Source organism: Anopheles coustani, chromosome 2 (genome assembly GCF_943734705.1).
Source record: "Anopheles coustani chromosome 2, idAnoCousDA_361_x.2, whole genome shotgun sequence".
NCBI classification, from domain to species: Eukaryota; Metazoa; Arthropoda; class Insecta; order Diptera; family Culicidae; genus Anopheles; species Anopheles coustani.
This window is the reverse complement of record NC_071289.1, coordinates 31234914-31256621: the sequence shown is the minus strand read 5'-3', so window position 1 is coordinate 31256621 and position 21708 is coordinate 31234914. Positions and strand designations below refer to the sequence as shown.

At 45.9% G+C, this 21708-nt stretch overlaps 1 protein-coding gene across 1 annotated transcript in view; it reads left to right on the top strand.

The window, feature by feature from the left end:
- LOC131264200 (protein outspread) overlaps nt 1-21708 on the top strand; it is a 204974-nt gene that overhangs the window by 140938 nt on the left and 42328 nt on the right. The window contains exons 3-5 of the mRNA XM_058266489.1: nt 4832-4897; nt 8701-8889; nt 9103-9166. Of these exons, the coding sequence (XP_058122472.1) occupies nt 4832-4897; nt 8701-8889; nt 9103-9166 (319 nt within the window). The remainder of the gene's footprint in view (nt 1-4831; nt 4898-8700; nt 8890-9102; nt 9167-21708) is intronic.

The following is a 21708-nucleotide window of genomic DNA, read 5'->3' as shown; positions in this document are numbered from 1 at the left end:
ATTTATGCAAATTGCCATCTCGCCATCGATCGCCGCCGCGGTTATGCAGCAGCAGCAGCGGCGGCGACCGCTCGGAGGGAAAACAATCAGCCCGCGAAAGCAAACGGACGACACACCATCGCCGCGACCATCGATCGCGTATCGGGCCTACCTCCGATCCGCTCCACCCCGGGGAAAACCGGCTACCGACGGAATTGAAGACCAAAGACACCAGCCCGCTCCCGGGGCAACATGTTCCGCAGGAACTTCTGGACTTTAGCGTCCGTTTTTGCCGTTCCAAAGTAAAGCATATAGGAACGTTGAGGTGTTTTTTTTTTGTTCACGATCACGTGCGTATGCTTGGCGTGGTAGCATAACTTTCCCTCACGCTCAAGAAGCGCTCAGATAAATTTGTGATAAAAACATTAAAGGCTTCGATTTTACTTATTTTTTCCTGTTTAAATGATAAAATAATGACAAGTAGCGCAACCAATTATTTTATGCGGTCAAAAGTTAAAAAAAAATTAAACAAGCTTTAATAGATTGTAATGCCGAACAAAAAAGAAGTCACTATGTGTTGCGACACCAAAAAAAAGTGGTTGTGAGATTAAGAAAAGAATGAACCGCATATAAAAACGACATGCCCTTTTAGCACGATCGGCGCTCGGTTTCACCGGCGAAGGTCGCGATCGGTCGATCGAACGATCGATCATTTCGAGGCGACACAAATCATGCCTTTATGGATCGGCTTTGACCAACGCCCTTTTCATCGCAAAACAGCAAGGTTGACTCTCCCCGTTGGTTGCTTTTTTGAGTGACTCTTCGTTGACACGCAAAAAAACGCAACGCCACCGGAGGGATTCCACTCGCAGCAGGGTTGGGTCGAGAAAATGTCACCACGCACAAGGGTGAACACTTGCTGCGCTTAAGGTGGAAAAGCAAGAAAACCAGAACACCTCCCCACCCAGTAGCGGCGGTCATGTGTAGTTGCGCGCCAAATTAATCACCTGCACCGTACAGGCGTAAGGTGAAATCGCTTGTGGAGCGACCGAAAGAAGTAAAACACCGTAGGAGACCTGGCCTGTAATCGGCTTCCCGCATTTCGGGCCGACGGACTGCTGACTGCTGGACGCCGAAGAGAACGACGCCCCGACACGCCTCACAGGGATCAATCGAGACCAATAACTTATGGCAGGCAAGATTATAAGTCACCGGGGAGCACTTGACGCGACAAATGCGCGGCTCGGATCGATCGATCGACTTGACCCGGCGTGAACCGACCCGGGGTTCTTTGGTTTCTTCGCTGTTTTTCTCCTCGCCGGCGAGTTGCTGCACCGGACGGTTAAGTGATTAAAATTTACTGACGGTTATTAATTGTATCTCGGGCAAGCAACCGTCCCACTTGTTACTTGCAAGACCGCACTCTGCTTTCAACCGAATGCACAAAAGTTGTTCTACCAACGCCATGAAGGCTGATTTATAAAAATATCTTTGGTTAAATCGTCTTTGACACGTTGCTAAGCGTTTTGCAATTGATCCTGCAAGAAATAAAAAGGCTCTTTTAAAGGCTTGTCATAATCCATTAGAAACTAAATCATTTATTCGGCTTATTATTTCTTGTGAAGTATTCGTATTTCCTTATTTTTAATACCAACTACATTAAATGATAATAATAATTACATATAGCAGTTGCAACGATCATATTTGCTTGCACCAAACCATCATAAATCATTCTTCCTTTTGTGTGATTTATGTAAATTCAACTTTCATCACCAACAAACCGGAAACAGGCAAAGTCGGTAGCATTTATCACCTTTTATTTCATCAAGGCTACTGAATTAAATTTCCTGAGGCACTGCGAATTAAACTATCTCCGATCGGTTGAAATGATTAAGAACATGTGCTGCTTTATGCTAAGAATGTTCATTCGAGCCGCTTCGGCGAGAACGAACGAATATATTCTCCTTTTAAGCTACACTTTTGCTCGCAATGTGGCACTTTCAGACAGCCACACACGCTTGCACATTTTATGGATTGTTTGCATTTTAAATTTAATTAACATCTAACATTTTCCAACACAATCCAACTCACACGCAGTAACGTAATATAGGAGTACTGTGTGTATTTTTTTTTACGAGTAAACTCCCAAAGGGATGAAGGCGTACCAGAAACTCCCACGACCCACCGACCGGTAAGCGGCGCAATTCGTTTGCATCTATTACATCGCACCCTCGCCAACGGTTCCGGAGTGTCCAGTGAATGTGTTTTCATTCATTCAAGCCACCCCACCGGGGGATGGCCGCAAAAGTGAAGCTTTCCCGCCCGCCCGCGATCGGGAAACGAAGGGCAGGTTGCTTTTCCCGGACGCATTAACAATGTTGCGCCAACTTGTTGGGCTTTGAGTCCCGGTAGCCCAACCAATCCGATCGGCGAGTAAACAAGCAACCACGTTGATGTCGTCGGAAGGGTCGTATATTTTCCTCCAAAGCAAAGCCTCTTGCGTTGGTCCGAGACTCCGGGCCGTCGAAGAAAGCAGTACACGCGGTGCCGATACACCGTCGGAGAAGCTACTTGTAATTTATGTATACTTTAACGATTCTGCTCACGCCTCCAGTGGTAATCACTCACATTGAATCCGAACGAGCCCTTTTGACTCAACTAAGCTTCTCATCTTAGCTGGTTTAGGAAGAAGGATGATGAGAAGAGGGGGGAGGGCGGGAGGGGGGGGGGGGGTCAAGGGAAGCCAATGGGATGGGTTAAACAACTAAACACAGCATAACGGCTGACCACGAACAAAAGAAAAAGGTTACATCTTGAACTGTTGTTTTATTGCCCCGTGGCGGGCGGAGGGTTCGTCGCTTCAATCCCGAAACTGTGGCAATGAGTCTTTTGTTTCAGCGCCGGCGGAGGTGAAAAATCAACAGACTCGTAAATAAAAATCAACATTCTCTGCGTTGACGGGGAATTGTGCCTGGTTTTTTTTCTTCTTGTGAGGAAGAATGCAATGCACGTGTATGAAGTTATTTGAAATAAAAAGAACTTACTCCGCGCACGAGAACCTAAGCTCCGTTCAAGTCACTCCACTTTTGGACGTAAGTATGATGGATCCCCCTTTTTTGTGGCGTAAAGGGATGATTTAATTGACGCCGGCATAAAAATACGCCATCTCCTACGACCGATCAACGGTCCGTGAAACTTGTTCGACCTTTTTGTCGTAAGTAATTTCGTATGTATTACCGAACCCTCGAATCTGCCCCGAGGGCGACCCTCGACTTGACCAGCAACAGTCGAGGCATCATTCTTCTGCCCATCTGTCGATCGTAACTTGATCAGAATCGAAAAAAGCCTACCCAAAAGCCTCTGATAAAAGGAGTTCAAAAAGGAGGTTTTCGAAAATCTTCCGGCATGATGTAGGTCAGCGGAGTTGTTAAAAGGGGGGAAAAAAGCAAAACATCTTTTCGCGCACATGACCCCGGGAAGGACACTTCGTACCAGTTTGGTTTGGTAGGCATTTCTCCCGGCCTCTCCTCATTTTATCGGCAGTTTATTTTTGGTCAATTTTTCTCCCGCATTTCCGCGATGGCCAATGGTTTGTGGGTCACCGACGATGACGACGATGGCCGTATGCTTATGCGTCGTGCGCGCATCACAAAACCCCCAGCGAAAGAATGCCCTTTCGTCGAGGCGGGATGGTATGAAAGCACTTTAACTTCGCCAAAAATGGTGTTTACTCAATGGCCTTCTCGAAGTCGACGTCGGTTTTCTGGTGGCCAGGATGAAGATGGATGGCTCCGAACCCTCTCTCACTCGCGGTCGATCACTGTCCACCGGCGAAATTCATGACTGCTGGGGGCGATAATGTGCCATCCTTAAGGATCGGCGCTGGTGCATTGCCTTTCGACGGTTGGTTTCAAGTGTCCTCTTTGGATTGTTTCATTTTTCACACTCGCTCGTCCAACCGTCCGATGTCACAAACGGAGTTACTCACCCAAACCCGTTACATACGTCCAGCATGTGACTTGCTTGGCTATTCAAATACTTTGTTTATCTTCGGGACACTTGCCTTTCGCGCAGTTTTGTGCCATTTTAATGGCCTTAGGCTCGCTCGAGGCGAACGGCACAAAATATTATCAGCAAGAAATATCGCAACCCGTCATCGTCATCCCATCTTCTCTCGAAATGTTTGTGTCAGAATCTTTTCGGCCAAAAGATGCCACCTTCCATCCCCCCCGATACCGATTTCACATCGTCTTTCCCTTACTTTCGACGCGCCGGAGTGTTGTTTTTGGCGACGAGACAGCGGTTCGCGTATAACTTATAACGCCAATAAATGACATTCCATGGCCAAATAAAGCGTTTTCGGATAAGTGTTGCTGTTTGCTTGTAAATTCATCTCACCCACCTGTTCCCCACATTGCGCGTTCCCGGTTCGAAGATGTCCCCTCGCGCATTGTGCGCAATGGACATTTATGATGGTACCCAATTCCCTCTTCCCTTCCCTCGCTCTCCTCGTCAATTATTTATTTTTGCTGTTGTTCGATTCGCAGATATGCTTATGCCTGTTTTTTTATGTTGAAAATTATTGTTGCTTTTTGAAAAGAAAGAAAACGGAAAGAAAACACCACACCCCCTTCAAAATCTTTATCTTTTGCAAATTCTTCGACCAAACCCTTCGGCATGGTGTTGCCCTTTTTGACGCTGTGTTGTTCGGGGCCGTTGTCGATAACGAAATTTATTGCAATGGCGGCTTGGTTTACGGTTAACGTAATTAATTTGCATTCGCCCTGTTCACTTTCTTATGGACGTTTTGACTCATAGTGTTTTCTTTGTTTTTTTTTTTCATTTATTTCAGCGATGGCAAAGGAGGTGGTTCGTGCTGTACGACGATGGAGAGCTCACATACTCGGTGGACGAACATGTAAGTACGCGGGTATTATCGGTTTGATTGAAATATGACGACCGGCATTAAGGGTGACATTGGACGTAAGAAAAAAAACAAAGTAAAAACGTACCTACACTTGCAATTCTCAAAGTTTGACATCGAGAAAAAATTATGATTGATGTATTGCTTCAAAGCGCGTTTGTGTTTTTCATGTAAACTTTCCTAAGGATCAATTTTATTACCTAACGTGTTCTTAATTAAGGTCTTTTGTTTGATACAAATCCATTCTACCTTGTATGGCCAATCCTGATTAATGACCTATGGCTCATTAGCTTTATTGAATACCCCTTCTGATCCGAACTGCAAAATTCGGAATGGCACCTGCAACCACAATGTATTTAAAACTGCATTTAAAACGCACACGTAATGCTGTTGTAAAGAAGCTTTCAATCGACTAATTAACATAAGAGAAAAAGAGGAGCGTTGGCTGCTGTAGTGAAACAAATCAATTCTACTTATCCCCTTCACAGCACCGACCGGCACAAGACAAAACACAAATGATGCTAAATACTTCCTTACGCTCGATAGCACAAGGGAAATTGCGTCTCAAATCTCTGGAATCGGTAACGGACGGGAAATATGTCGTAAACACAATTTGAATATGAAAAAACAGACAACCCAAACACGCTTGTGAAATCCGAGTCGCCCGAACATACGCCTCGAAGGTGACTTCGCAATGGTCAATTAGCACTACCGTGAAGGTGGTTGCTGCAGCGAGTCAGCGTTCTTTTCGCCCGACAACCTGACGCAGTCATGCAACGCACCTTACTTCGACAGAAACGTTCCGATGCAATTCTCCCCGCCTTTCCCCTTCCTGACGAACGAGTTTCCCTGGACAAAGAGAACCAGGCCAGCGTGAGCAGGAAATATGCTTCCCCCCCTAAAAAGGCAACGATCGTGGACATTTCAGACATTAATAATAATAAGCTTGAAGAATTATTTTCCTTTTTGAAGCATGCGCTTAAGATTACGATGTTGTTTTGTTCGGTGCATTCCTTGTTTTTGTTTCGCTGGCGAGGCTTTGTGCAAAAATCTTAGCAATGCAATGAAGAACAAACAACAAGACACCCATACCTACCGCCTCCCTATCGATCAACCAAACCGCCCCAACGAGACCTACGTTTGGTAAGGAGTGTACTTTGTCGGTGTTCAACATTTTCAATCAAGCGTACCGAATAAACACTGCTCTTTGAAAATTAAAAAGGAAGCAAAAGATTTTGCATAAAGATCGCATTTGAATGGACTTTCTGAATTGCGTTTCTTAATTGCCTGTGTTTATGGCGTTTTTAATAAAATTTTGATTACCCATTCACATGAAATTGGTTATCTTTCGAAGGAGTTTGAACTTAGTAACTTCATTTGATCCTTTGCACTTCTTTTGAGAGATATAGTTTTTAAGATACGAACGAAGGTCTTTCTCTTGTTTTTATTTTGGTTTGCAGAAATTCCTGCCCAAAATCATATTATTTTATGGTTGTCAGCGATATTATTTACCTCCTCTGACTCCATGTAGCCAAACAGCAGGAACGAATGGATCTTCACTCGCTTTTCTGCCAAATCCGGCGAACCAGCATTCTTTTTCGCTCGCGTGTTCCCTTTTGGCAGCGGCAGGCAAAATATTTTAATCGACCTGTTCGAGATTAGAATCACCCGTCAGATCATCTTACCCTTTGTCCGTCTGCCTTCCGCAGGGGGCCGAAGGTCACGTTTCGGCGCGAGAGCATATCTACCCAGAATTCCGGAAAGCTGCCGCTCAAGGGCAAAATATTTTGGCAGATTTTCGGAACTAATCCCGTCGAGCCCTCGGTTATCGGTTCGCAGACCGATGCCCTTGATGCATATTTGATGCATGTCCGATCATGCCTCGTTTCACCGGAATTCACCCAGAACACGGTGAAGCCTTTTCGTTGAATAAATCTTATCATCAATGTTTTAACCTTCTCTTTCCGCTGGAGAAACAATAATTGGAATGAATTCCGATGGTCGCCGAATTTGGCATTTTATTGCACACAACGCGACGGCTCTGATCCTTTCTGGAACATCTTTTGAAATTTTGCTTAAGTAAGAAACAACCCCGGATAATCCTTGAGATTCCCAAACTTTATGCAGTTCCCCATGCAGTTAAACGTAACCTTTTCCCGATTGGCCGTTGTTGCAGTAAAAAATCCAATCTTGTTCGGTTTGAGAAGAAGGTGTAAAAGAAAAAGAACTACTATCGGCCATCAAAACTCATAAAGAAATAAAAGAAACACCCCATAAAACGTGCGGATAAAATGAACACTATCACATCGGCCCATGGGCGAGAGATGCTTCTTAATAAAACCTCTCCACAGGTGGCGGCAAGGAGAAGGTTAGCGCCTTAGCGCATTGGGAGTGCACTTTTTCCCCCATTCGCGCGAATCAAAAAACGGTGAAGTTAAAAACAAAAAGCGTATCCGAACACTACGGCACGAAAGCGTTACAGTGCATATAAATATTTTGTATTTCGAAACGTATTTTACACTCCCTCTCGGTGGTTCTTCCCGGCCTCGTGCGCCGAATGCAGCCCATTTTTGGAGAATGCAATCTATAATGACGCCAACACCGATGGAGGTTCTCCGTAAACTAATTCAACGGTTTTATTGATGCAATCCGGTTGCATAAAACGCCCGAACGGACCTCCCCCCGCGATCGTTACTTTTTCCCGATCCGGAGAAACCATGTGCTATTGATTGAGAAACGTGTGTTGGTCTGCCGTTCCACGATAGGAGATTTATTATTTGCCGGTTTTTAGTTTTCATGTGAAGGATGATAAATTTTGGGAAATTATGAAGCCTCTGTCAGTTGCGTTTATGGCGATGCTTGTGAACGGAAAGAAAAATCTTTTCACAACAGCGTTTAATCAAACCGTTCGGATCTTTTAACTTAAAACACGTGTACAACGAAAGGCAGTTTTGATTCTTTCATTATTTTCTTAGAAAGCATTGTAAACTCTGAAAGACTTTCTGAACCTTAAACCAGTACTTGTAAACGCGTAACACTGCGGCTTGATTTATTATTGCGTGGGTCTGCAAAATTTTAGTCGTCAAAATGAATTATTTCACTGTTTTATCGTGTTTTATTTAAAGTGTTCAGGCATATTTGATTAAATGTGATTAGTATATAGAGTGTTTGAATTGAATTGAAGTGTATGTTGGCTGAAAGTCATCGGTCGATGAAAGTTTCTATCATTTGTCTTCGGCTAGTATTTTACCAAATAGCACAAGTTATTTCTAAATAACAGTAACTAAAAAATTAAATTAACACGTTGACTGCCATGGTCATTTTTGATAGTCAGCTGTCATTAGTTCAGAAAAGATTAGGTCCTATAAATAAATGAAAATGCAACATAAAAACTATACCAATACTTAATATCAAGTCTTTGGGAAGCTTAGTTTTTGCAAAACCTTCAAAATTCGGTGGTTTAATAAATGTTATAAACTAATTGTATTGAAAAAGATTGTACTAAAAAAGTGTGCTACAAATGCTTGGCTGTCAACGTGTTAAAAAATGTTAGCAAACTACTTACATTACCTAATCTTGAAAATATTTCAAACATCTTGTAAAGAAAACTCAACATCCCAATGCGTTCAGAGAAGCTACTGAAATGTGTTTCTCTTCCTTCGCTCGTCCATTAAGTCTTCACGGAAGCCATACTTTGCAACCCGTGAAAACGTTAACCTACCTCACCTCTAGTATCAGATTGCAAATTAATTATTCATCTCATCACACCCTCCTTTCTCCGTTCTCGCCGACCGCAGCCCGAGACAATCCCGCAGGCCATAATCGACATGACGAAGGTGCTGGAGGTGACCACCGCGGACAACATCACCAGCCACCCGCACTCGATCGCCATCACCGCCCCGGACCGGGTCACCTTCGTGAAGGGCACCTGCCCGGAGGAGACGAAGTGGTGGTTCAACGTGCTGGCCGCCTTTCCCAAATCGAAGGTACGTTCACTTCGGGAGTGGCCTGCTTTTTTCGAGCGGCCAACTTCCCCGCGCGCCAACACCCCCACTCTGGCAAGCCATCAATCAGCATGTCATCGGGTGGTGCATATTCCTAATTGAAACTGATCGATATCCTTTCTCTTCATTCTCCATTCGCGTTGGGGTTCTCCCACCATCCAAATGCAAATGCACACCATCACCCATCGGCTGCAGGGGCGACACAAACGGAACGCGACCTTCCCCGGGGGACAGGCGACCACGATCCTGCAAGCTCAGAGTAAGTATCCTTCCGGAGTTACGGATGGTCATTTTTCACGCACAGAACAAAACATTCCCTCCTCTCTCGACACAGAACAGCGGCACAGAAGGGTGACAGTGGAAAGTTCCGTTTGAATGGACCGGAGAAGAGCCGATAAAGAAAGGGCCAACGGGAACGCGGCCATCGAATTGTGCTGCTGCTAAATCAATCATTCTTACGTTTCAAGCGAGGGTGCGCGCGCGCGAAAATTGATTCCTTCTGCTCGGCTGTGCGGAGGATGCGGAGGATGGCACTGGATGGCGAAGGGGACACACGAGTCCCGTTACATGACGATTGGTTCTCCCCATGTCCGGGGAGCGTTTCGGATACCACCCACCCCTTCCGAGAATGCGCCACCCTTTTGGTGGGGGCAAAAGAACACCGCCGTTGCAAAAGAACCGCTAATACGGCGTGAAGTTACAATGTGTTCCATTCGGCTGGACGTGTGTGTGTGAGTGTGGGTACAGTTGCGAGGGGGTCATGACTTTTTGCTTCGGGAATGGAGCTTGCTAAAACCACGACCTGGGGGACCTGGTGGTGAACATAAGGGGCTGGTCACTTATTTATTTTAAAACCATTTTATTTCATTCTTTCCCCCAAAGAACTTCAAGCCGTAGAAATGGAACACGGATGAGTTCCTTTTTCGAAACGGTTTTTCCACCGGAGGAAAGTTCTCCCCGTGGGGTGGTGGTGACTGGGGTGATGATGATGATGATGTTTCCGACCCTTGAAAGAGCTTTCATTCTTTCGTTCCTCCTTTATTTATCACATCTCCAGCGGGTTGTGGGAGATGTTTCTGTTACAAAATTCCTTCATGTTCGCTTTGTATATCCTCGACGGGGCTGCTACTCGGAGGAATCGCGTATAAAGGAGATGTTTTTGTTTCTTCCTTGCCCCTCCCCACCCGTCCTCTTTTTTTGCCAAGTGTCCTATACGATTGCTTTCACCGAACCGAGCAGCTTCCAGCGTTATTGCTGGCCACAAAGGATCCCACCACGATCGCCACGATCGATTTATCTTGCGCGATGCAACGAAATACCCTCCCCGAGGGTTTCCAACATCCTCCCTCCCCCCCCCCCCCCCCCCTCTCACCCGAGGCCAAGCCACGGGGGGAAAAATGATATAAACCCCGTTATGCAATCAATAACAATAAAAGGTTTTGACATGTAGAACATTTCCCCCTTTCTCCGGGTTTCCCGGTGGAGCGTAAGAAAAGCTGCGCTTCCACGGGTTCGGTTGGCGACGCTGTCCGCGAAACCGTAACCCGCGGTTGCGCGATGCGGATGGCGAAGAAATGTGCGAAAAATTGATGGAAAAACACGCGCCCATGAACAGGCCGTCGAGGGATTTGCACTGCCATCTCTTTCTCCGTTCCTTTCTCCCGGCCAAGAACGTGCGCTAGAAACATTCTTTTCTACCGTGCGTGTGACGTAGAATAATTTCCTTTTTGTTCACCTTTTGAATATTTTCCTATCGCGTTCCAACGGTTGGAAGAAAAACTCCGCTGGTGGGGATCGCAACGGTTTTGCGATGCGAACGTAATGATGTTATTATTGTGTACAGCATTGCCGATTTACTCCATCACGCGGGGCAAAAACTAATCTCTTGGGAAATGGAGGATGGAGTACAAGAAGGGACAGTCGGAGGGGCAAACAGCCCGAACCGTGGGAGAACCGTGCAACATAACTAACGTAATGTTGAGTGGTGCGTTAGGGTTTGCTTTTATTGCCCCGACACTCGTGGTCGTTCTTCGAATGGTTGACGTTTTTCGCGACACAAGCAACGACATAAACGTTGTGTCCAAGATGTATATGCGTGTGTGTGTGTGTGCTTATCGTGGCCTCGGGGGAAAAATAAATTGAACAAGTTTCACTATCGTACGAAAGTCCGAGCCGCACAATCCGGGATCTCCAGCGCAGCGGAATCGTAAAGCAAAACGCCCCACGTTTGCTTATATTTCGTTTTCTTCTTCCTATCGCCACCCCCTCGTTTTTCCACCCACCGCGCTCCACTCGTGTATTACATAATCGCCAGCGCCAATTTAGAAGCTACGAGGCATAATCTCGCCGACCCAATCGTGGCACTTTTCGCCAGAATGCATCCTAACCGCGAACCCAAGGGCGAAATCCCGAGTGCCGTTCTTCGTTCTGCTGCACAGCTGATGTCATTTGGTCGCTTCTTTTCCCTTAGCCTTCCCTCCCACCCCCGACAGACGTTTGTTTTCCGATCTCTGAGTGGTTTTGTTTTTGTTGCTTCACTTGCCTCGTTTGTTTTATGCTGCTGCAACGAGCGTCTCCGGGGAGAAACCTTATGGTCTTTTTAAGGAAGGCAATGCCATTCCGTTTGCTGCTGCATCCCACCGAGACCGAGGGAAAAGGGCACAGGCAGGGGCGGACTGCGCAATGATGAGAAATGAAAGCGGAGGTTCGATTATGAGAAATTGCTGGAAAAATTGCGCCCATTACGCGTCGTTTGGATCCGTTGCGCAACGAAACCTGGACCAGCTGGGTGGGGAGAAATGGTGGGAAAGGGGAGGGGTCAGAACTCCGTCGGAGGCGCAGAGTGGGTGGTACCGGTGCGGTGGAAGAAGATTTGTCAAACGACTGATTGCTTGTAGGAATCGATTGCTGCTGCTGCTGCTTGTTGTTGCAGGCCTGCCCTGAGGGCTTTTCATGCTGTTTCATATTTATGAGAGTGTTTTTTGTATGAGAGAATGTGTGTGTGTGTGTGTCGCTTGCGTGATGCAATTTACTCGCAATTTGCGCTAACGAATGATTCATGGAATGATGAAAGAATAGTTTTGTAAGCTTGCTTGAGTTCTTAAGTTTTAGAAGGATGGATGCATAGAAAAATAGAAACTGTAAAATTAGCAAGTAAACTTTCTTCCCGTTTTAAAATTATTTTAACCATTGAAAAGTTTATAATCCAACACTAGTTTACATCAGCGTTAAATGAAAATTATTCAATTTAACAGAAAATATCTCTCAAATATCTATAAAGAGGCTTAAACTCTCGCAGAAGGCTATAAATTCAAGCATCTTCTAATCTTTGATCAAACGCACAAAAAAACTACACCCCACCCCATGGGATTTATTTGATCAATTGGATCCCAAAGCGGCCGGAACACATTCACGCTACTGGAGTGGTGCTAGAAAGCGTGGACCAACAAACAACGAACGGCCGAAGACGGGCAAACATATTCCACCGCCGTCCGGTTTTTTCCAGCCTTTCGGCTCGTTCGGCTGAACGGCACCACCGGGAATGACATCAAAAGGAGGCGGCATCATCGACGTCCGCCCCATCCCGGGACGCCGGTCCCCCATTTTCCCTTAACCCGGCGTCGCAGAACATCTCAGAACATAATCGAAGCCGTTTCGATTGCGAGCGCGCGCTTTCATTGCCGATGCAAATTTATTCATAATTCTCCTTCCAATTGCGCGCCCCGATGCGGTGCATCCAATTTCCCCGATGCATCACCAATCAACAGTAATTTTCCACTCCCCCCCCCCCCCCCCCCGGCACACCCACCCTTCTTACAGCAGCGCGTGTGTTTCTGTGACCACCCTCGGGATGTTTATTTGCAGCGGAAAAGAATGGAAACCGAGGGATTAACGCTTTCGTCCAGCGATGGGGGGAGAAATGGGAAAGAAAAAGTACCGCTAGAAAATAAACCGCCTCTCGCGACGGGTTGTGAAAGAGGAGGGGGCGGAGGAGGCAAAGAACCACGGCGGGAAGAAAAGCAGCAGCGTGTTTTGAAATGAAATTGCATTCTATTCGAACCGCTTCTGCCCGAGCTGCTCATGAATTTGTTCCTCGATGTTAGAAATTTGCTTTCCGTTCCCATCCACACACATACACACACACACACCTATCGTTGGACACACCCGTCGGTCCTGTTTGATGGATAAGGATACCAACCACCCAACCGGCAAAAATGAAGCAAAACACGAGGGGGAAAACCAATCACATTGCATTTCATCACGCATCGCATGGGATCGGATCATAATCACGCGCGCGCTCACACATACCCCCCATACTCTTACCAAGGATCGATCACCCTCCCACCCTCCTGCGCTCTCAACAAATTCGACATAATTCGTACCGCCGCGCCAAGATGCCACCCTCGTCGCCGTAGCGAATCCGCCGGTCGTGCATAGATTGATCGAATCGTCGATCGGTTCGAGGTTGGTATGCATTCGCGCCTTCTTCTGCACTTTCGGGAGGGGGGTGGGAGTCGAAATGGAGGATGCAAATCCTGGTTGGGGACGAGGGAGAAACCGCGAGACGCGATTACAATCGCTTCGGTGATTGCGAGTGAAGGTGCTTGTTCTTACTCGCTAGAACTGTCAGAACGAAAAGCGATTAGAAGCGATCACAGTGCGCTGCCGTTTTCGTTCACATTACTAGTTTTCGAATATACTAAACAATTTAACGATTTGCTAAATCATCGGTTTGCGTTAAAATCTGAAGGTGGTATTTTTTCGATTTTTTTTTTAATTTAAAAAATCGCTTTTGGTTAATTAAATTCGTTATCCTTCTCTGTAAAGAAAGCGACGACAAAAACATATCTCTACTGTTCGCTGCCCGCCGTCTTGATGGATGGACACATTCCGGGTCCCTCGTGTCGAGAACAACGAGCCGTCCGTCCGTTCTGTTTGGATTCTCGTGTTCAATCAATCGGAGCCACCAATGTGTCCCACTCCGGGCAAGTCCCATCTCACGATCCGTCGCCATCGTTCGCCAAGAACGCCACCCCAGAACCGAACCGACTCATCTCGAGCGTCGGGGCTAATTTTTTCCACATTTTTTTTTCTTTTTGTTTTTGTTTTCCTTCATGCTTCCACTCCATCAGTCACTGAAATAACAAACACACCACGTGATCGAGACGTATGCGCTTGAGAATCGTGGTGTTTAATATAAAACTGAAGCCCTTTTCTCCCTTCCTCCTCTGGGTGGGTCCGCGCACCGCAAGATGGTGTTTATTTATTTATATTTATTCTTGCAAATCCATCTTAAATTAACAAAAATATATATGTACTACGGAGGTGAGCCGGGAAGAGGTCACGGACGTGAGTGGCACGCGAGATTGACGTGAGCTTTGCGTTCCGAGATGGAGTTGGATGTGCTGTTTTTCAAAACCAATTCTGTTTGCAATCCACTTTTGTTGAGTTAATTTTGTTTGAATTATATCAAAACAGAGTCCTGTTTTACGAGCAAATGTATTCCGCAGTGCGAAGAATTTGAAGCGTTACATGTAACATTTATTTTAGAATGAAACTTATTTTCGTATAATTATTTCACTCTTGATGGTTCTCGAAACTGATTCGATTGCACGATCAAAAGCCCTTACATTGACATTAAACAGCGCATCTTTACCGTTCTCTTCATTCACACACACACCCACACTCCAGTGCCGCCACTTGTATGTTTTGCTGCGAAAAGACGATGCGATTGACGGGGAGATGCCTTGCACCCGCTCCGTCGTCACTCGACGGACGTGTTCGATTGATTTTCGCCCCAAAGGTCGCGCACGAACCTTCGTGATCGTCGTGACGATAGCTTCAGCTTCTTCAAACACCGAGAAAGAGGTGGGGATAAAAAAGAAGTCAGCACGCTACGAAACGACAAGTTTATTCTGACGATCCTCTTGGCGTCCGCTGACTGACGGATTGTGCTGCAGTCGATGTTAAAAACCAGCGTCTGCCTGTGCTGCTTTGCTGCGAAAACATTACGCAAAATATCCCACAGCGGGCAACCTTGAGGAGGTGAAAAAACGGACACGATCTTGTTCTGGTTTTCACGCCACAACACGGCGAAGGAGATGGTTCGTTCTGCACGACGCAGAATATCTTCTTCCGAGGCGAAGGTCAAGCGCCACATTTTGCAGACATTGTGAGTGGTGGTTTTCCATTTTCATTCATCGATTGCGTACGTAAGAGAGACGTTTTAAGGGAGCAAAATTTTTCCACCGACGGATTTATTTGTCGTCTCGACATTGACATTCGATTGTGTCGCGGGTTCCGTTCACACCGAACGCGAGGCGCGGGAAACGTTACGAGACCAATCATCGACACCGACACGGATCGTGCAATTTCTGGCACAACGACGCCGGCCAAGGCGAAGAAGGAGGTTCAGGTATAATTCTGCCCTCCTAATTGATCCTTAAGAAACGCGCGAAACAATGCAGCGGAAGGCTGTAAGGAAAAACAGAACTCTTATGGCGTCGAGAACCCCTCGGGGGAGGTCTCGAAGGGAAGAAAATCGTGCTGCGAGGAGTTTCGGGAAACAAAGAACCCCCCGGTGGAGCTCGTTCTTTCCCGTAGATTATGACACACGTCGCCCAACACTTAAGCCACACACACACACTCACGGGAGGGCCACCCGAAGGTGGTCTCTGTCTCAATTAGGGGCACCCTAACCGATTCGATTGGGTGCAATTTGTTAAATGTCAGCTAACCCACCGCACGCGGCCAGCTATAAACCCTACTCCCACGCCACAAAATGTCAATTCTAGAAAATTGCACCGGCCATAATATTGAAAGCGACACCCGGGACGGAACGCGTCCGTTCTTGGCAGGGGGGTTCCGGAATTCAACCGCCACCAACGGGGCGAGAGCTAACCAAGGGTTTCGTACGGTGGTACGCATTCCGACCAGCGCGTGCCTAGAAATCCGGAGCCCCGGGGACGGCCACAGTATTGACCCATATTTTTCCGACCGTTGTCGAATCATATCTTCCGGAACGATCTGGGCGGAGCTCGGCGTTCAGCTCTGATTAAGAACCATCGGCACGATCGAGAAGGAATTAGGGCTTGCCTCCGTGGGGTGCATTACTTCAGATTGGATAAACGCGCCAAACAATTAATTCGCTTGCACCTACCTTCCCCGAGAAGTTTTCCCCGTAACCCTATTCGTAACCCCCCCTGCGTTGTTCTCAACTTCCTTCTCGCCAAATTTGGGATGATCAAAACGATACCGAAAGTTTTCGACCCACCATCATCAACCTTATTATGCTAATTTCTACCAGTTTTATTATTATTAATTGCCGCTTTCGTCCATCATTCTTCTCACCGTGGGTGATCACGTTCCACACGCAAATCCATCCATCGAACGAGTCTCATATAACGTGAATGATGGGATCGTATGAATTCCTAATGCAACTTTATAACCCACCTGATGAAGCTTGTCTTGATGAGGCATCGAAAGCGAAATTCGATCCTATCCGAGCGTGTCAAAGGAAAAGTTAAACAAGTTTTAAACCAAAATCCTAAATGATCTCCAAATGGGACGTTTTTTTTTGTCTGCCTTCTCAATATGTATGTGGACCATATCCAACACCATATCCGATAAGCGGCAGCTAATGATCGAAGTGCTCGTTTATCGCGAAAATCAGCCATCAATAGAAATTAAATCCTTTCCGGGTGGGAAAAAGATAGCATTTGGTTGGTTTTATTATCAAGCCACAAAAAGGTAAATTATTGTTGGCTGTTCGTCTTATCGAAATCGTTGAGTTTTCTCCATTTTTAAAACCACCGAGGAGGTGCGAAATCACTTTCTTTCCTGTTTAGACATCCTAGAAATCCGTGCTCGGTTCGGAAACAAATGCGTAGGACGTGTCAGTCCTCATGTTGTGTGTGTGTTTCACGCCGTCTAGCATTGCCTTTTTTTTATTACAATCACCATATTTCATTAATAGATTTTATTATTTCCCAACACACGCGAAGGAAGGAAAGAAAAAACCCTCAGCCAATCAAACCTACGCCCGCTCGCTAGAACGCCCCAACGTCGCGTAGGTGTTGCGGATTGACTCGCAAACGTGCTGCAACTTTGACGCGCGGCTCTCGAGCACTGAATCGAACTGTTATAACAGTTCCCCCTGCGAACACTTCGCAGACATGTCATCGGCGGTATGATTTATGTCGGTTGATAGATTTGCGATCGCTTCAACTTGTTTTTGCTTTTCATTCACTGTCTTCTAACGCGGTGTGTCCTCGGTTTGCTCTTTGCCGCCGGTTTGAAAAGGGGGGATTGCGAAAGGGAGACAACAAACTAAACAAACAAAAAGCAACCCCACGAACGTCGCGACCGCTCGCAGTTTAACCTCAATCGGGCGATATTCAATTAATCAATAGAAATAATTGTGATATATCAATTGACAATTAAACAATTTAAAGTCGCAGCCGTCTGACGGCGACGTTTGGCCGGAGTTTGCAAGTAGCCAGGGGCGCGCGAGGGAGTGGTTGGATGCATCTCGGCCTCCGCTCGTGTGCAAAAACATTTATTAAAAAGCAAAACTACCAGCAAGCGACCGTGATAGGGACAGATGAGATGAAAAAAGTCGAAAAAGGGATGCAAAAACGGTTCCACGCAAGTCACGATCCCGGAACGCGATCGCGATCTAGCGATCTTCCGTCCTCGGGGGTTGGCTTTCCTTTCGGTACTATTTGCAACCAGCCTTTTCGTGCAGTGAGACGAAACGTAACTTACCAATACTAAAACCACCATGTCGAAGTCTGGAACCTGTGGGGGTTAGTTTGTAGTTGTTTTTTTCTTCATAATTTTCCATTTTCTACCCCATCGTAAGCGATCTTCCCGCTGTTGGAAAGGCGTTAGGAATCTCTACCCGCATGATCCGCGAAAAACGAAAGGGTGAAAAAAGGTGAACGCAGCAAGGGGAAAATGTGCAGTTTGGTGCTGTTTTTCGTTACTTTCGTACGAAACAAGTAGAAGAGGAAAAATCTGCAATCGTAGCATCACCGAATGAAAATGAAACCACCTCTAACAGATGATGATGCCTTCCTTCACGCATTTGGTATTTAAAAACCCGGACCCGCTCGTTGCATCGATGAAAGTAAAAGTCTTTCGACACTGTCAATATTGCAAAAGACGCTGCTGTAAGACACTTTCCTTCCTCAGGTTGTGCTGCCGTGGTTAAGAAAAACGCTAAACGATGTTTCGCAAACCAGAAGAGGTTCCCTTTCTCGTGTCTTTCGGTCGGTTAATAATTAATGGGTTTCACCCGGTTTTCCGCCCACTTGCTATTTGGGGAAGTGTTCGGTTTAAGTTTCGTTTTTTCTTTGTTGGTTGTAAATGTTGCGTTTTTCCAGCTGGTTTAACGCATGTGTTGTTTTTTTTTTCGTTCCCAATAACTACAGTTTTATAATGCAGTAATTTTTCTCTTTCGTTACGCTTTAAAATAAACACTGGGAATGTTGTACGCTACAAATTGCTAGGTGCTCGTAAAATTTAAAATGTTTATATGCATTTTTTTCAACTTCGTTTTTCTCATTTTCATGCGAGATACGTTCGATAGATTCTAACATGAACAGTCTCTTCTTTTTCCATCTTGTTCTTAAAAACATAAATTCGTTTACTTTGCTAATTTTATGACAAACGAGAAACAATGATTATCAAATGAATTATCGGTGATGGAAGGATCGATAATCAATCACTCAACTTGTGCTTAACTATTAGCTCGATGGTTGAGCATGAGAGACGAACATGTAAGAAGAACCCAAATCCGTTGTTTCTTCGAAAATAATTCTTCCCTTTTAGCGCCTTGGGCGTTCGACAATGTCTTCGCGAAAAGCGAAAAACAAAATTGTCTAAACCTTCAAATTCCCACCAGCAGGCAATCGGTTCTGGGCCGCGCCAGTGCAGTCGAAATTCGGTTCGCGTATCATCAATCAATTTTAAACACCCCGAAATTATCCACCAAATCACCGCTACGATCTATCCGCTGCCAAGTGTTACAACATTCGCGAAAAGCACTCGGAAACCGAAGTAAGGGGGAAATACAACACTGCACTCCGCATGTGCATGGGAGGTTTCAAGGGGGCGGGGGGTAGTAGGCAGCGGCCAGCGTTTTAAACGAAAAAAAAACGACGGAGGGCGTCTATGGTGGTTTCGACTAAACGAGACGACGCGAAACTAAATTGCCTAATCGTGATCTCCATTTATCTAATCCATCGTCATCGGCGTCGTCATCCCGCGAACGGCCGTTGTGCTTGCGGTTTCCGAAATGTTGTGCGCCCGAACTGTTTCCCACTGACCTTGAAAACACACACACCAGAACGAGGAAACCCTGCCGAGAGTGAAATCTCGTTGTTGCAGAACGTGCCCCGATCCAGGGTAAACGATCACGACAGTTTCCTCCCGGCCGGCTCCTCGTTCGCCGGCAGCAGCCTCGTTTGCGCGACCTTAATTATGCCGCGATTTGCATCAAAGCTGCAAAAGTCAACCGTCCACTACCCCCCACCTTCTGTTCCGTTTGACTTCTGGACTTGTGCACATGTTTATGATTGTACCCGGACAGGTGCAATATTGTTTAACATTCTCTGATTGTTTGTTTCTTCCTTTATTTTTGTCATTTCAGGTAAGTGTTTCGTGTCTGCCACAACTGGTTGCCACAAGTTTGCCGTTTCGGTATAAGTATACTACAATGTGAATTATTAGACGGCTCCCCACTGTTTACCAGCGTTTTAATCTCCTTACCCTCATGGGGTGGATAGTCATTTAAATAATCTAAATGCACAGAAATTTCATTTTCAAGCTGCGTTAAATTAATTGCAAAATATAAATTAAGAGAAAAACACATTCATCTAAACTGTGGATGGCTTTTTCATAACTCTACCGCAAACATTGTATGGTTTAGTGCTCCCCGTACGACCAAGTGCTTCTTCTTCGGTCCACGCCCAACTATTATTTTCTTCGCATGATCCGCAATGAAATCGATAATGAAAGCATTTAGCATGATTAAACGGTAGGCACACACGTGTCATAAATCACGGCACGACTAAATGTCGTAAATCAAGCGATACTTTGGTAGCATAAACTTACAGCGTTCTTTTCGAAGAACATAAAAAAAAGACCTAAATATACCCCGACTGTGTCACCGCACGGGTCCAAAAGGAATACTTCGCCTTCCAAGAAGCAAAAGTTTGCACCCGAAAGGGGAGGCGATGCAGTTGTCGTTGCAACTTCTTGACGTTATTCACCTTTCCCGGCGTTGTTGTCGGCGTCGGGTCGTGTTGCTAAAATGTTGCCTTTGCCAGCCTCCGGTAGTTAGCTCTGGAGGGGGGGAGGGGGAGGAAGGATCAAATTTTAAACATTCTTGCGACGACGAGATCCGGTGAACCAAGCAAAAGCGGGAGCTACGGAGCGGAACGCTATTAGGTAATTTCGCACACACGGTTGCGGCGAGCTGCACGAGGACGATTTATGAGCTGCACCCGTCCGTCGGTTGCAAGACACTCGCTGGCTGGAGGTCAAAGATTAGTGCAATATTTGTGCCCCACGTTGCCGTCGAGACGGAAGGGTTCGCAGCTGCAGGATTGGTTCGTGAGGTGCTGCGTTTTGCAGACGAATGGAGGGAATGTTTAGCACCCGGAAAGTGGAACAGAATCTTGTGCTGGGAGAGAGAGAGAGCTCTTTGGTTCTGAGGACAAATATTTTCAGTGCAAGGTGTGTTTATCTTTATCATTTACATAGTCTAGACTCTAGACGATTTGACACGTCTTAAAACATTCGTAGGCCTACATAATCTTGGGCTTTATAGTCGCTGCATGCACATTAAAAAACCCTTTTAAAATTTATTCTACCGTAGCATACTTGGCATTTTTGAATGCATTTCTGCTCACCCAAGATGTCACAAATGAATACATTTTTCAACTGAACTTTTTTATGAAATTTTCCGTGATTACAACCCGTTTCACGGGATGAAATATTTCAACAATTCGACAACTCTGCTTTCATGTTAACGCCGATTTTTTTTCGACTCGCTTGTTCTGTTGAAGTCTTAAGGTCCTCTATCAAAAAGGGTTCGGGAAAAAGGGCAAACCGAGCAGCGCATCGGCCAAAACTAACCGTGATCTGGCACCAAAAGTGCCTGCCGAGCATGAATAATGCAACTGCAATCGAGAGAAGAGGGTCGGGCTTTCCGTTTGACGAGGCTGCAGCTGCCCGAAACTGATTGCGAATGCATACCGTGACTGTGTGATTGTAAATTCTTCCCCCAAAATACCTTGCACATCAGCATCGCGGCTGATATCTCAATATTTTTTCACCTCTTTGTCCGCCAGCACCTTGTTATACAGCCTTCGTTCCGGTTGCGTTTGGCTTTTGAATGTGGATAACCAAAGGAGAAATACGTTGCAAGTCATGAAATCGGAGATGGTTCATTCACTGAATAATGCAACATGCGGACGACATAAATCATCGGAAATTCGAATCGATAAACTCGTTTAGAACATCGTTAGAATTCGTTTGAAGGCTCGTAAAGACGACATCAATAAAAAAAGAGAAGAAAAAAAAGGGGATGAACGTTTTCCCCACCTTTCCTTCAATGGCCAAACGTAAGTCGAAACGAAACGCACAGCTTTCAGCCGATTTTGCAATCGATCGTCAACGAATACCCTCCGGCGGTCTCGATCGATGGGTCCACCGCACGCAATTCACTTTCATTCTCGTTGTGCAAACTTCGTATCCGAAGATTTGAGGCGGCAGTTTTCTTCGATCGTTTCG